This window comes from Monodelphis domestica, chromosome 4, assembly GCF_027887165.1.
Source record: "Monodelphis domestica isolate mMonDom1 chromosome 4, mMonDom1.pri, whole genome shotgun sequence".
Lineage (NCBI taxonomy): Eukaryota > Metazoa > Chordata > Mammalia > Didelphimorphia > Didelphidae > Monodelphis > Monodelphis domestica.
The window spans coordinates 305,010,988-305,026,736 of record NC_077230.1 but is presented as its reverse complement, the minus strand read 5'-3'; the positions used below and the strand labels follow the sequence as shown (position 1 = coordinate 305,026,736).

Here is a 15,749-nt window from a genome sequence, read left to right as displayed (position 1 = left end):
CAGCATCTATATATCTGGAAAAAGCCAGGTTATGAAGAACTTTAAATGCCAAAAAGAAGGTGTTTTTTTTTTTGTATTTCACATTCATAGAAGTCAATTGTAAACTATCTCTGGGGCAAACTTTTTTGGTAGAGAGGACTAGGAAAGGCCTGAGCAGAGCTATCCAGAAAGCTGGAGATTCTAGGAGGGAAAGCTAGTGAAAAGAATGTAACCTGGGGACAGCTTTTACAAAGGCCTAGAGATGGAAGATGAAATATGTAGAAGAAAGTACAAGCAAACCAATGTGACTAAGAAGTAGTATGTGAAGGAGGCTAATGTCAAATGAGGTTGGAAAGGCCACCTGAAGTCAGAATGGGAAGGGTTTTAATGTTCACAATAGGAATTTGTAGCAGATCCTAGAAGTCAGAGGCAGTCACTGGAGTTTTCTGAGCAATGGAGTGACGTATCACATTTTGTACTTTAAAGACATCGTTCCAGCAGTTAGTAAGTTCCTAAGTCCCACACAAATGTGACAAATTGAATGAGCTCACTGAAATAGCTTTACAAAGCCAAATAAGAAAAAACCAAAATACTAAGCATAAATAGATTAAGCAATTACAATTTGGTAGAAAACTTTATATATTTTTCCAGCAATATCAAGAGAAACTGTCCAATTATCAATATTAAACTTAAAAATTTCCAATAATACACTCAAATTAGTAAGTGAAGTTTTGAAGCAATCTTTACCTTCATGTTTTTCAAATTCTGCTTGAATTTTTGTAAGCAAGGCTTCCAGTTTTTTTTGTTGACACTCTGCATATTTTAAAGCTTCCTTTTCTTCTGCTCGCTCATTACGAAATATATATGATCCAGATAATGTCTTCTCCATCCACTGTGATGTTTTACATAAAATATCTACATTTAATTTTTTAAATTCAGCTATACTTTTATGAATTCGATCAGATTTCTAGGAAAAGTTGAAAGCTAATAGGCTTTACCAAATAGGAACAGTCTATATTTTGAAAAATGGCAGAAGACCTTTGTCCAGAGAAGATTATAAATATATATGTGTGTACATACTACATACACACATATACAGTTGATCCTCATTATTCAGGGATTTTGTATGTGTGAATCTGTCTACTTGCTAAAATGTATTTGTAGCCCCCAAATCAGTACTTGTACTTGTGTTTCTGTAAACATGAATTGTGAATCTTAAAATTTCTCAGACTTGTGAATCTTAAAAATTCTCAGACTCTACCTTAGAACATTTGGTTAGGGCCATTCCCCATTTTAAAACAATGAAGGGACTTTGGTCAGGAATGTGGGAACTCTAACATTACTCCATCCATACTTAGGCATACTTTAGGGGAAGGTAAAGTTGTAAACTCCTGATTGAACAATAAAAGTCCCCAACCCATACTTAAAGTGAAGCAAGAACCCTTAAGCTAGGTCTATTTTTAGATCTAATACAAAGGGGTGATAAGTACCTATGAAGATCAAATTAATCAAGCAACTTGCAAAGGACAGGATTAGTCTACTCAGGTGTGAATTAAGAATGGTCAGTCCTTTGGAAAAATGTCTACTGTGATTGGTAGACGTAGAAATTTAGGGGAGGTGACATAGGAGAAAATTTTCTTTAAAAGGAAGGAGCTGGAGGGCTCTGAAGTTAATTCAGCTTTGGAGCTGAAGTGGAGGTCAGGAGTCAGAGGAGGCTGCTGGGGCTCTGAATTGGAGGCTGTCTCTGAACACTAGAGTTTTGCTTGGAAGGATCTTGTGGTGAGTGAATAAAGACTGACTAGTCTCTCTCTTAAGGCTCAGGCCTAGGCCATGTTGGCCTAGGCTCTTCATACCATATTTCTCTTATTCTCTCTCCTTTTTCATTTAATTCTTTATTTTGTAGTAATTAAAATCTCCATAAAACCCAGCTGACTTGGGTATATTTAATATTTGGGAATTTTCCCATGGCGACCACTTATTTTTTATTTAAAACCACATTTTTCCAGGTCACAGTTTATGGCAACCACTCTTTTGTCTGTAACAGAATAGAACAGGAGAAAATCTGAGTGTCTTGATGTACATGTTCCCAGCTGAGGTTAAATAAGGTGATATGCCTTCTTGTTTCAGATCTCATATTGTAAACAAGTGTCCTTTGCAATCTACTTAGTGCCATGGTTTTTTTTTTTCATAGTTTTGGGCTTTTTGTTGGTAATTTTGCTATTTAAAATGACCCCTGATAATTGTGCTAAAATGCTGTCTAATGTTCCTTAGCATAAGAAGGCTGTCATGTGCTTTACAGAGAAAATAGGTGAGTTAAATAAGCTTTGTTCAGGTATGAGCTAAATTGCTACTGGTGATGAGTTCAATATTAATGAATCAACAATACAATACAGAAAAAAAGAAGATATTCACTGTAAGTAAGTAAGTGAAGCTACTCCAAAAAGTGCTAAAGTAAATGCAGCAACCAAAGACTCACAAGGAACCTAACCCTGTATTTCCCCAAGAAGCAATCTTTAGGTATTTGCTAAATTCACTGTTTACAGTGTCTTTAGAGACCATAATTACCACAAGTTATGACATTTGACTGTATTTTTGTATGTAGCATGAAGAATGAATTCAATAGGAAAATATAAACTTATGCCATACCTGGGTAGGATAAACTCTTTGAACAACTATATCAACACAGCCAACATTTCCACCTTCACTGAAGAGTGATGATAAAGGCAGTGGAAAAGGTCTGGGATCTGAAAAGAAGCCTAGTTTGGCATACCAACGAGCAGGGCGAGTACTGTTAGCTGAAAGCTAGATAAAGGAAATGTAAATAAATTAAAGTTCTTAAAACAAACTAATTATAATTTCTTTTTTTTGCTCATATTTCAATTTTTTAAAAGCACTGCACTTCTATTAAGTTTATATAAACAGAAGTGAAAAGGGGGTGCTCCACTATAGCCTTCTTGCACCAATTTCTTGGCTGTCTAACCGTGCTAGTCAGGCGCTGTTGAAGTAGGTCAGTGGAGAGAAAGCTAGTAAAACGGCAGAGAAGGGGGAGCTGAAACTAAATATTTGATCCAAAATTCACTATTTCTTTGCTTGTTACAACTGAATCTTAAAATCTGATAAATGTTAAATTAGAAATTAACTTTCCACTTAGGGTATGAAACAAAACAATTTATACTTTTGAGTTGGTTTTCATTAAGGGCTCAACATAATGTAGAACTTCTCTTCAGTTAAATTTTACTAATACATTTTTAAAAGCCAAGAATAAGATATTTTCTTTACCTTTAACATAAGAGATTCTGGAGCTTCAAGTGGTGTGCAAGCTTCCTGAGAACCTATCAGTTCTGCTCCATGGGTTATAATCTTCTGACCAGTGGTCAATTTGCCCTTCTGTAAAATAGCTAAGAGAGAAGAGTCTAACAGTGCTTTGATTGCATACCATCCATCTGTAACTTCTATAACTGCTGATTCCTTTTTGGTTTCCACACTATTGTTTTTACTGTTGGCAGTTATAGATATATTTGTGCCTGATGAAATTATTTCAGAAACACAAAGCACAAGTGTTTTTGCAGGTGTTTCATCTCTTTCCATGATCTTTTTAATAGCTGATCTTCTGCTCTCATCAATTTCTATGTCATATCTAAAAAGATACAATATAAAAAAGTACAAGTTTTAGGAAGATGTAAAGCATACTCTCAAGAATCATAAATAGCCCTCATGACAAATTTGATAGTTCATATTTTAATCATTTTAACGTAAGTAAAAAGTATACAAGTTTAAAATTATATTTGCTACCATGAAGAGGGTCATGAGCATTGGGAAAGTATTTGCTATTCTTCTGTCATTTCAAAAGAACATGGTTGTATAAAAACTGAATAACAAATGGTGGGAAGAATGATGATGGGCAATGACACAGGCAAGAAGAGGATGAGTTGGATACTTGATCCATGTACCACTGAAAATCTGAATGCTGCCATATCTGGTCCACACTGTCAATCTCTATATCATCAACACAATTGCTTTATATTTACCTATACTTCAGTTGCAGAAGAACCCATTCTGGAGTTAAACACCGACTAGCAAATTCCTTAGGAAAGGTAAATTCCATAGCTGCCAGTTTCCATATTATCCATCTATAGTGATTATATACCCAAGTTTTAGTAATAAGTTTTGGATCAACACCAGGCGTATCACACAGAGCCCTGCACATAAAATGAATTTAAAAAAACCATAAGTAGATAATGATTTTTCCTGTACTAGAAATGCAAAACAAAACAAAAATCCAATTCTAATATATGATTTAAGTTCAGAAAATTATCTAGTAAGGACCAGAATATGGAGCTAATAACAATTTTACATAAGTAATAATAACTATTTGGAACAATATTCCCATTGTTGAAACTTTCAAAGTATGAAACTTTATTAATGAAGATGGGACTCTGGCCATGGAGAGAACAGAATAGCCCAGTGGATATCATGAGGCTTTTGGGGAGCCACAAGTTTAAGGCCAGGTAGAAGGAGGTTGGGTCAAGGAGGAGTGGGGAGGTAAAGGCAAGAAGTGATTCAATGAGCAACAGTGCCTGGCCCAGAGTATAGGTTCTCTGGAGTATGGCCTGGTCCCAGGGCCATGAATAGCATGAGGACCACCTTATGTTAGAGTGCAAAATAAATACAGTTATTCTGCATATAGGTGGTAAAGTGGCATGATTCAAGTCAAATTAGGGTTTCAGGTTGTATTTGTGGGGAAAGTTACAATTCCAGAAACTGATATGAAAGCCCTTACTGGTGTTGCTTAACCTTTAAACACATATATTTTTTCTGGGGCCATGAGCTATAACCCTAGTTATCTTCCTTTAGCAGCAAATACTGGGTCCAAACAAAAGATAACCGCTCCCAGGCAGTTTGGGAATATGGCATTCCACAGTACAAAAGCACTAAGAAAAGTGGTGAGGCAGTCTCTATTTAAGACAAACTCAGTTAATGAGCAGAAAATAAATTGGTTCCAATGACTAGGATACTGTCAGGCTTTCAAGAGGATCCACTGAAGGGACTTGGCACCAGTAACTGTGCCAGCTTTTACAATCTGCTTTCCCTTGGGGAAAAATTAATACAATGATAAAGTAATGGAGAGAGCACTGTACTTGAGAGTCAGTAAGTTCTGGGTTCAAATCTTCTCTCAGTACTTCTGAGCAAGTCACTAAATCTCTCTCAGCCTCAGTTTCTTCATCTAAAGATAAGAGAACCCATCTCTAAGTAGTGTTGAAAAAAAATGAGGTGATATATACAAAATGATTTGTATATCTGAATGTTTAATTTTTTTCTATAAAGCGATTTGTCAAAACAAAAGTATTTGTTTAATATTTTTTAGATCTGAAAGTAGACTTTTGCAAAAAGTTGTCTTTGGGTATTTTTCTTAAAAACTGGGATAAAAAAGTTAAAATGATCTTTAAAAATATCTTTAACAAAAACCATTTGTTTTTAGATTTAAATGCTAAAACCATTAACTGTAAAGAAATCAAATAACTTTTAGGATCTTCATTGAAGACTTTATAAAATGACATTTCCATAGTTGAACAAAAATTGAAAGATCTTACATTTGAAGGATTATTTAGTATTATTTGTCTTAGTAGGAAAATACAATTACAATGACATGGGTACAGATTTTGATAACAAGGAATATTAAGGACATATTTCCAGATCTTTAATATTTCTATATTAAATCTTGGTTTAAAAAGGTAGAGTAAAACAGAAAATATTCTAAAATCCTGCACAAATATAAATTCTGGAAAGATATGTAATGTAGAAGCTAAGAAACATAGCTCTGTAAAATAAACATCCAATCCCTTGTCAACTATCAGGCAGAGTCTACACAGATTCAAAAAATAAAGAAAAATGAGGATAGGAAGGAGTTAATTCTACATTCCATTCTTGAGATAAATAAGAAGATATAAATCTGGGTCATTATCCTTTTCCTGTGGTCTATTTCATAACATTACTGAACTTTGAAAGTAAGAATCCTATGGCATATGCCAGAAGAGACCTCCATTTAAGTCAAAGGTCACTGGGATAAATGAGCTAAATGAGAACAGACCCTCCCACAAAATTTAACATTTATTTCATGGAAGTCTAAAAGGATCTTTTTTTACTTAATAACCATTATTATCATTTTTAAAAACTCACAAAAAAGATCAACATGCCTTCAGAATACATCAGCTAGTCTCAAACTTTCTTAAGAACATATTTTGTCTACTAAGTTTACACAAAAAAAGTGCCCAATTTACATGACTGCAAAATTCATTCAATTAATTCAACAAATACTTCTTGAGCATCACTGTTTTTTGAGCCAATAATAAAATTTAACATTAAGTACTAACTCTTATTTGGCATTTAAAGCCATTCACAGCCTGGTTTCCTAGCCCAAATAATACATTATTTCCCTTCACACACCTTACAGTGCAGACAAATTGTCCTTTTCTTTCTGTTTCTCACACATGACATTCCATCACCTGTCTCCATGATCTTGTACTGGCTGTCTCTCACACTGGGAATTATGTTCCCTCCTCATCTCTACCTCATAAAATCCTTTGAAACTCCACTTAAGTTTATCTTTCTATGTGAAGCTTTTTTAATCCTCTCCAATGCTCAGTGTTTCCCTATTAATGTGTCTTTATGCATATTTTTGTGTATAATTATATATGTACATGTTGTCTCCTTCAATCAATTATATGCCCCTGAGGACCAGGATTGTTCTATTTTTGTCTTTATATCTGTCCCCAAGCATTATCACAGTGAATGGCACACTGTAGACACTTTAAAAATTTGCTTGTTGACTAACTGATAGTTGAACAACTCCTGCTCCCAAAGAGCTTCCAATTTATCATCTAAATAGCTAAACAACATTAAAAAAGAACTTTGCAATTTTTCAAAGATGCTCTAGCATTCTTTCTTCATCCTTTTCAATTCTGGGTCCAGCTCACTCTCTATTTGCAGTATCTGTCCTAGTTTGTATGTAAATTCTAAAGGCTGTTCATCCAGACAACAGACATTCTTCAACCATTTTTTTTTTTTGGTTTGTTTTTTTGCCCAGTGTGGATAGTTAGGCCAAAGTCTTTTGGGTGATTATGGAAATAGATTTCATTTAGGAGGCACTGAAATGCTCTGAGGCTTAAAGTAAATAAATAGCATAGCACAATGCCATTTGAGCACAGTAACATCTAGAAGACCTCACCACCTATAGGAAATTTCTCCTCAACCTGAACTTTGTAAGATCCTCTCAATGACAGAAGCAAACATTATTGGCGGGCATAGGTCTCTCTTTTATGCCTTCTTTGATATAAATGATAAGAGGAGATGAACAAAGTTATCTCTGCTGTTATAATTTTAACATATACATAAGACAATTTGGTGAAGGAAACCTTTTGCTAAAGTATCCTAATCTTCCAATTCAAATGGATTTTTTTAAATAGTTAACAATAAGCACAGATGAATCTTGTATTGCCTAAGCCTTTTAGGAAATTGTGTGAGGATAACAATGTGGTTTATTGTAAAATATCAGTAGTGAAAGTCATTTTGTTCCCATCTAATAGCTTAATTAAGGGTGTCTTTGATGTATGTAAACTCTTCTCAGAAAAATGTGATATATATATATATATATATGAAAACAGGCATATGGGACAGTAGTTTAAAATTTTTTTTAAGCCTTTAGTATTCTCTCTTCATTCAGATATCTTGAGAATCAGTCCCTCAGCACTCTCAAACACCTACAGAACAGGCTTCCTTCTCTGTATTTGATGATCTAGCTCAGCTTCCTGTCCAGTGATTTTCTCAGGACTTTTTCTACTTCTTTTAGAAGCAATTCCAGAATGAAATGACTCAAAATTCTACACTGTCACTGTTTGTAAAAAAAATTATTTCTAAAATTTTTGAAGATCTTTTCCATGTTTTATCTGTTGTCCTCCTTCTAGTTTCATCCTTAAATGTCTTTAGGATGACTACTTCTAGTCTCTGTCACAACATACTTTAAAGCTATTCTTTTTCCTCTACTGCTTGCTATGTGAGGTAATAGTATTAATAACCCTCCACCACTCTCCTCTATAATGTATTACAAATGAATTTATATTCTAAAATGGCAGTCTTTGGCTGCCATCTGTTTGGCAGCTTTATCAAATGTCCAATAGGGAAATTTTTTAAGGGGTTCTTTAAATTTCTTCTTTATGGCAACTGACTGATGTCAGTTAATTTCTATTAAAAATTTTTAGTCAATATGATATATTTTTCTCTGTCCATTTCTCATTTTTCAGTATCAATGACTTGTTTAATATTGACTTATTTTAATTGCAGGTTTTTTCTTATTTTTTTCTCTAGCTTTTAGTTAAAAATAGTTAATTCAGAAGTGACTCCTACATGAACAAGTCATTTCTTGTCTATTAAAAATAATCAATTTCAAATTTTGTAATATTCACATTTATAAAGTTTATAAGAGTAAATAAATATAAACAGCTAGGAATGATGTAATAGAAAAAATAATTTTGTTTCAATTTCATAAGTATTTATTTTAAAAGATAAATAAAATTGTGATAGCATTAGGTCATTCTTCCTAAACTTAAACTAGACACCCTGATGAATTTTGTGATTATGATTTCCTAAGTGACTTCATGTCTCTGTGACTCAATAGGAAATGGGATTAACAATATATCTAGGGTTTACCTTACAGGGTTATGAGATTCAAATGTAAAAATATAAGTAAAGCACTTTGGAAACTTTAAAGGCCTACAAAAATAGCAACTGTTGTCCTAAATAACGTAACTGGAATTCAAACCCTAGTCTTCTGATTCCAAATTTAACACTCTAAGGTACCACACTGTCTTTCTCATAATTAATACAAAATCCTCTATAAAAATGAGATACCTGTAAAATTCTTCTTTTCCAAGCTTTCCTTCATCAGTAGGGATGAGCCACCCACCATCAGCCAGTTGTATTCCATTTCCATCTAATAAATGTTCCTTACTAAAGTAATCTTCACTGTGAAATTTGAAAGATTCTGAATTTTTGCTGTTAATTCTCAAGCATTGTTTAGCAATCCCATACATATACAACTGTTAAGAAAAAAGGGTAGTTAGTGAATAAGAATAGAGAATGAAAGACTAAACCAGATTAAGAAACTATAAAAATTGCAGCAAACAGAAACTGAATTTACAATGAATTTTAATATATTAAGTGTAAAACTGTTACTCAATAGAAAGAAGCAGTATATATAATCATCACAGAAGTATTACAGGAAGATTCTGACCCACAAATAATCCACACTTGCAAAAATTGTGGCCCAATTGTCCTTACTGTTGGTGTAATTACTTTAGTTTCCATGGGAATTACAGTTTAAAAAGACAAAACAAACAAAAAACTAAAAATAAAGCTGTTTTGAGAAGCTGTGACTTTAGAAATGGAGAAAGGAAGTAAGCTGTTAAAAAGCAGAAACAGGTCAGGAGGCCCAAACTCAGTGGTTTGGCTTGAGTGGAAGAGCTGAAATATAAACATGATATGTTTCACTAAAAAGCACTGACCATGGAACATCCTAATTTTTTTCAAAAAAATTTTTTACACCATAAAGACTTTACATTTATCCTTATTAAATTTCATCTTATCAGATTTAACTCAGTGCTCTAACTTTTCAAGATAATTTTGGATCCATCTTCCAATGAGTTAGCTATCCCATTCAGTTCAAAGTCATATGCAAATTTGATGAGCATGCTGTGTTTTAATTTAAATCAGTGACAGGACCCAAACACCAAATTATAAATCCTGAAAATCAAAGAAGAGATTAATAAAAATTTAAAATAAGAAAACCATTGAACTAATGAATAAGGAGCTGATTTTCTGAAAAAGCAAAAAAACAGTAATTTATTGTTTTATCACAAACCGTTGGTTAATTGATTTAAAAAAAGGGATGAATTGACAAACAATGAAGAGGAAATCAAAGCAATTATTAAAAATTATTTTGCCCAATCACATGCCAACAACTCTGACAATTAAAGTGAAATAGATGAATATTTTTAAAAAGCATAACTTACCCAAATTGACAGAAGAGGAAAAAGAATACTTAACCCCTTGAATAAGCCATCAACAAATTCCCAAAGAAAACACCCCCACGGCCAAAGAGATTCACAAGTGAATTCTATTAAGTACTTAAAGAACAAATTAATTCCAATACCAAAAAAACTATTTGGAAAAAATTGGTGAAGACCAAATTCTACCAAATTCCTCTTATGGCATGAATATGGTGCTAATACCTAAACCAAGAAGAGCAAAAAGAGAGAAAGAAAATTTTATCTCCTGAATAAATACTGATGCGAAAATTTTAAATAAAATTCTACCAAGGAGATAACAGCAATATATCACAAGGATCATATACCACAACCAGTTGGTTTTTATACCAGTAGGCAGAGATGGCTCAATATTAGGAAAACAATTAGCTTAACTGATCATATGAATAACAAAACCAACAGAAATCATATAATCATCTCAATAGATGCAGAAAAAGCTTCCGACAAAATATAACACCTATTCCTATTAAAAACACAAGACAACATTGGAATTAAAGGGAGCTTTCCTTAAAATGATAGCATCTATATAAAACCTTCTGTAAGAATTATCTTTAGTGGGTATAAGCTAAGAAGCCTTCCGGATAAAATGGTGGGGAGGGGAAGCACAGATGCCCATTATTACCACCACTATTCAATACTGTACTAGAAAAACTAGTACAGCAATAAAAGAAAAAGTAATTGAAGAAGTTAGAATAGGCAATGAGGGAGAGTTAACTCTTTTCAGATGATATGACAGAATAACTTAGAAAATTTTAGAAAACCAATAAAAAAATAATAAAATCAACAATTTTAGCAAAGTTGCAAGTTATAAAATAAACCCACAGAAATCATCAGCATTTTTAAATACTACCACAAAGTCCAATAACAAGAGAGAAAGAAAAATCTCATTTAAAATTCCTGTAGACAATATAAGATACCTGAGGGATCTATCTGCCAAAACAAACTCAGGAAGTATTTGAACACAATCATGAAACACTTCACAAAAATCAAATCAAATCTAAACACATGAAAAAACATTAATTGTTCATGGGTAGACTGAGGAAATGTAATACAAAGAATAATTCTACCTAAATTAATTTACCTATTCAGTGCCATATTAAACTACCAAAAATTGTTTCATATAGCTAGAAAAAGAAATAAAATTCATCTAGAAGAACAAAAGGTTAAGAATATCAAGGGAATTAATGAAAAAAATTAGAAAGAGGTGGCCTAGCAGTATCAGATATCAAATTGTATCATAAAGCAGTAATCATCAAAACAATCTGGTACTAAGAAATAAGATCAAAATCGATATGTAATTTGGAAATAATGGGTAATACCATAAACATATTAGAGGAGAACAGAATAATCTACCTGTCAGACTTATAGAAAATGGTCACAGAGAATATTACAAGATATAAAATGGATAATTTTGATTACATTAATTTAAAAAGTTTTTGCAAAAACAAAAGCAATGCAACCAAGAAGGGAAACTTTAAACTATGAAAAGAAAAAATTTTAATAGAGTTTATCTCTGACAGAAGCCTCATTTCTCAAATACATAGAGAAGAGAATCAAATTTGTAATACAGGTCATTCCTCAATTAATAAATGATCAAAGGATAAAGGCAGTTCTCTCAGAAAGAGAAATTAAAATTATGTACAGCCTTCTAAAAAAAATGCTCAAAGTCACAACTGTTTAGATATGCAAATTTAAACAACTTTTAAATAACATCTTATTTATTAGATTGGTTGATCTGACAAAAACAGAAAATGATACATGTTGGAGGGGACTGGGAAAACCATGGCACTGATAGTCTGTTGGTTGATTTGTGAACTAATATATCTAATTTCAGAAAGCAATTTAGAAACCATACCCAAGAGGCCATAAAACTGTACATGCCTTTCAACCCAATAATACCATTACTAGGTCTGTATCCCAAAGAGATCAAAGAAAGGGGAGAAGGATCCATTTGAACAAAAATATTTATAGCTCTTTTTCTGATGGCAAAGAATTGGAAACTGAAGGGATTTCTGTCAATTGAGGAATAGCTGAACAGGCTATGTCTTATAAATATAATGGAACACTATTGGGCCATAAGAAATGACAAAGATGATCACATCAAAAACATGGAAAGACTTTTTATGAAGTGATACAATGTGAAGTGAGCAAACCAAAATAATGTACACAGTAACAGCAATAAAGATGATGATCAATTGTGAATGACTTAACTATTATCAGCAATATAAGGTTCTAGGACAAATCCAGGGGATTCATGATGATAATTTCAGAAAAAGAGACTGGAGAGACTTATATGAAGTGATGCAAAGTGAAACGAGCAAAACCAGGACAATGTTGTACAAAGTAACATCAATAGTGTATAATGATCAACTGTGAGTGTCTTAAATACTATCAATAATACAAGAATGCAAGAGACCTATGATGAAAAAGGCTATCTACTGCCACAGAAGGAACTGATGGAGTCTGAAGGCAAATAGAAAATAGTCCATTTTTCACTTTATTTCCTTCATGAGTTTTTTCTTTAAGGTAGATGTCTTTTTTCATAACATGACAAACATGGAAATATGAATTACATGAAAGCACATGTATAATTTATATCATATTGTTTTCTGCCTCCAGGAGGAGGGAGAACAGGGAGGAAGAGAATTTGGATTGCAAGATGTCAAGAAAACTAATGTTAAAAGTTGTTCCTATGTGCAAGTGAGAAAAAAATACAGTTAAAACAATAATAGTAATAATAATAATAATTTGCTACAGACCACCTTCCTTGCTAACAATGAATCACTAAAAGCTCCTTTTTGTCGTATTTTTGCCATCTAAGCAGTTCTAACTCCATCTAACTGTATGACCATCTAGTCCAAATCTCTCCTGATTCTAAAATACTTGCAAATTTTCATTTGAGGTAATATTCCTATTGTACAGATTCAAAACTGATCTTTAGAAGTAAGAGTGAGTTATCACATGAGGTAATAAAGGAATTAGAAACAGAATCTTAGACTTCTAACTCTCACTTCCTTACTTCCAACTTAATTCTGTTTTTTCACTACTTTGGTTATAGTTATATCACAGTTCAGATGTCTAGGTGCTTTCCAAATTCATCTTGAATGACAGTATTCACTTATCAGTATCTTTTAAAATAAGTTGTTGATAATCATGTGAAATTACTAGCAAAGTAGACAAAAATATACCTGTTTACTGGAATAAGTAGAGGGAACTTTGCCTTCCACCACTACTCTGAGAGAGCTTCTAGGAAGGGTAGATGTTTTCCTAAGATACAAACTACCTGCTTGCGGATGAATCTTTTGTGTCTGTTTCTTTTTAATTCTCATATCTTGCATCTCTCTGGCATGTTGAAGATTTTCAATCATTTCTATTAAAAGAAAAACATCAGGAAAAATAATCTAAAATGGTTTTCCAATTATAAACCAATTTGAAGTTGTTATGTATACTATTATACATAGAATTGTTTCATCTTAATATCTTCTTAAACGATAAGACTTTTATTAAATTTGAATCTGAACATCCAAAAGCTTTAACATTTGGAATGGATGAGAAAAGATCAAATAAGTAATTCCCAAAAGAAGAAAAAGGTTTTTGTTTATATATCAGCTTGGAAAGAAAATTAGCATACTGGTGAAAAATATATACGAGGATTTACTGTTGATGTTTCAACAAGTGAAATAAAAATGTACTTTTAAAAATTAATGAAACCAACTTCGTAGTCATAATAACATTTAAACAGCTGGGAAAGCATAAAACACCATTAACCACTGTTTGAAAAGGAAAAAATAAGATATTTAGAAGACTACCTAATTAAAAGGCAAACACACAAAAGTTTATACCACATAATACCTAGGTGTAAGTTTCCACATTCTTTAAAAATATCAGTTGTTGCTTGATTGGAGTTATCTTTGTCAGAGAGATAATTTTCATTATTTTCACTATCTCCAGAATTATGTGCATCTCCATATTTTTGCTTCTCATTTTCTGGCGTGTACTCCTTTACCTTCACCTTTAATCTCTTTCTGATGAATTCATCATCTGTGGCTGTGGAAGAGTTTGAATTTGTTTTGAAAGGTGGAACAAAGACTTTGGCAGGCTTGCCTCTAACACTTATGGATTTCACCTTTCCATTATCTGTAGAAGAATCTTTATAGGATGGACTTTGTAGCAGTAAGTTATGGCTTGAGTTTTCCAAAGTCTGATGTTTTAAGAAGTGATATTTAGATGTAAGTTCTTGACCAGGTGCAGTAAAATTGGGATACCGCATTTGCCGCCATTCCTTAGCCGTGCTACATAGAAGGAAGATATTTTTGTTTATTACTTTGTATAGTTTTATTGCTACCTTTTCCTATTTTACAGTGTAGGAATTTTCTGCCACAATTTTTGAGTCAATGGCTGCTTGAAAGGAGGTAGACTGTCTCCTTCAATAAGTCCATAAATTATAGGAAGCCAGAGAACACACTGTTTTTTCCTCTTTATGTTCCCACCTCTTAACATAATATGCAAACTCTAAGAAACATTTAATAAATATTTATTGAATACAACTGAAATTTAATTTAATATGCAACAGAATGAGGTTTACTCTAAAAGTCATCCAATTTGTATGACATTTTAACATCCAATATTCTTTTAGAGATAATTATGTATTCTTCTCCTTTTTAAATTTACAACCTCATGACAAAAATAAGTGAAAATAAAATTTCTGGGTTTTTCATAGATTACTCATACAAAGTTATCTCCAAGGAATAAAGCAGCATCCAAATCTATTCAATGATTTAATTAACTTTGGACACATCACAACCTCTATAAATCTTAGTATTTTAATCTGTTAAATGGGGAAAGGATGGGTCCCTAACAATTCTGCAATTATATGTTATTTTCCAGTCATGTTATACCCATTTGGTGGTTTTCTCAGCAACAATATTGGAGTGGTTTGCCATTTCCTTCTCCAGCTCATTTTATAGATGAAGAAACTGAGGCAAACCAGGTTAAGTGACTTGACCAAAGTGACACAGCTAGTAAGTATCTGAGGCTAGATCTGAACTCAGGAAGATGATGAGTCTTCCTGACTTCAGGCTTAGTACACTATCCATTGAGTCACCAAGCTGCCTTTGTGATGATATTCATAGTCTTTTCACACATTCTCTGCATATATCATGATTTGTGGATTGAACAATTCTCTCAGGCTTATTCTAAAAATATTTCCACATTAAATCCCATTACTAAATTTTTGACTGGAGAACACCAGCTTTCTTGTTATATAACTAATAGTAATTTATATAATATATATATATTAATATTAATATATAATAGCATTTATATAGTGCTTAGCTTCCAGGATACAGTTCATTTGATTTTCACAACCTCTCTGTAAAGGTGGGTGCTATTACTATCTCCATTTCACAGATGAAGAAACTGAGGCAAACAAAATATAAGTGACTTGCCCCGAGGTCACATATCAAGCATTTGAGGCCAAATTTGGGCTCAAGTTTTTCAGACTCCAAGCCTAGTACTCTATCCATTGTGCAACCTTAGTGCCTTAGTATTCTGTTGCCAATCATTTTAATAACAAAAGGAATATATTATTTCCAGAAAAAAAAATTCTATTCCATACCCTTGCAAATGAGGGCAGGAACATGAAAGAAGTATATTATATTCTTTTCTTTTTGA

General features: G+C 32.8%; 1 protein-coding gene across 1 annotated transcript in view; it reads right to left on the bottom strand.

Moving 5' to 3' along the window:
* The window catches only part of BRCA2 (BRCA2 DNA repair associated), an 83,076-nt gene that overhangs the window by 17,058 nt on the left and 50,269 nt on the right, over nt 1-15,749 (bottom strand). Inside the window, exons 14-20 of the mRNA XM_016421873.2 lie at nt 13,929-14,368; nt 13,265-13,446; nt 8,884-9,071; nt 4,008-4,178; nt 3,259-3,616; nt 2,626-2,781; nt 727-871 (exon numbers count right to left, since the gene is read on the bottom strand). Coding sequence (XP_016277359.2) covers nt 727-871; nt 2,626-2,781; nt 3,259-3,616; nt 4,008-4,178; nt 8,884-9,071; nt 13,265-13,446; nt 13,929-14,368 — 1,640 coding nt within the window. The remainder of the gene's footprint in view (nt 1-726; nt 872-2,625; nt 2,782-3,258; nt 3,617-4,007; nt 4,179-8,883; nt 9,072-13,264; nt 13,447-13,928; nt 14,369-15,749) is intronic.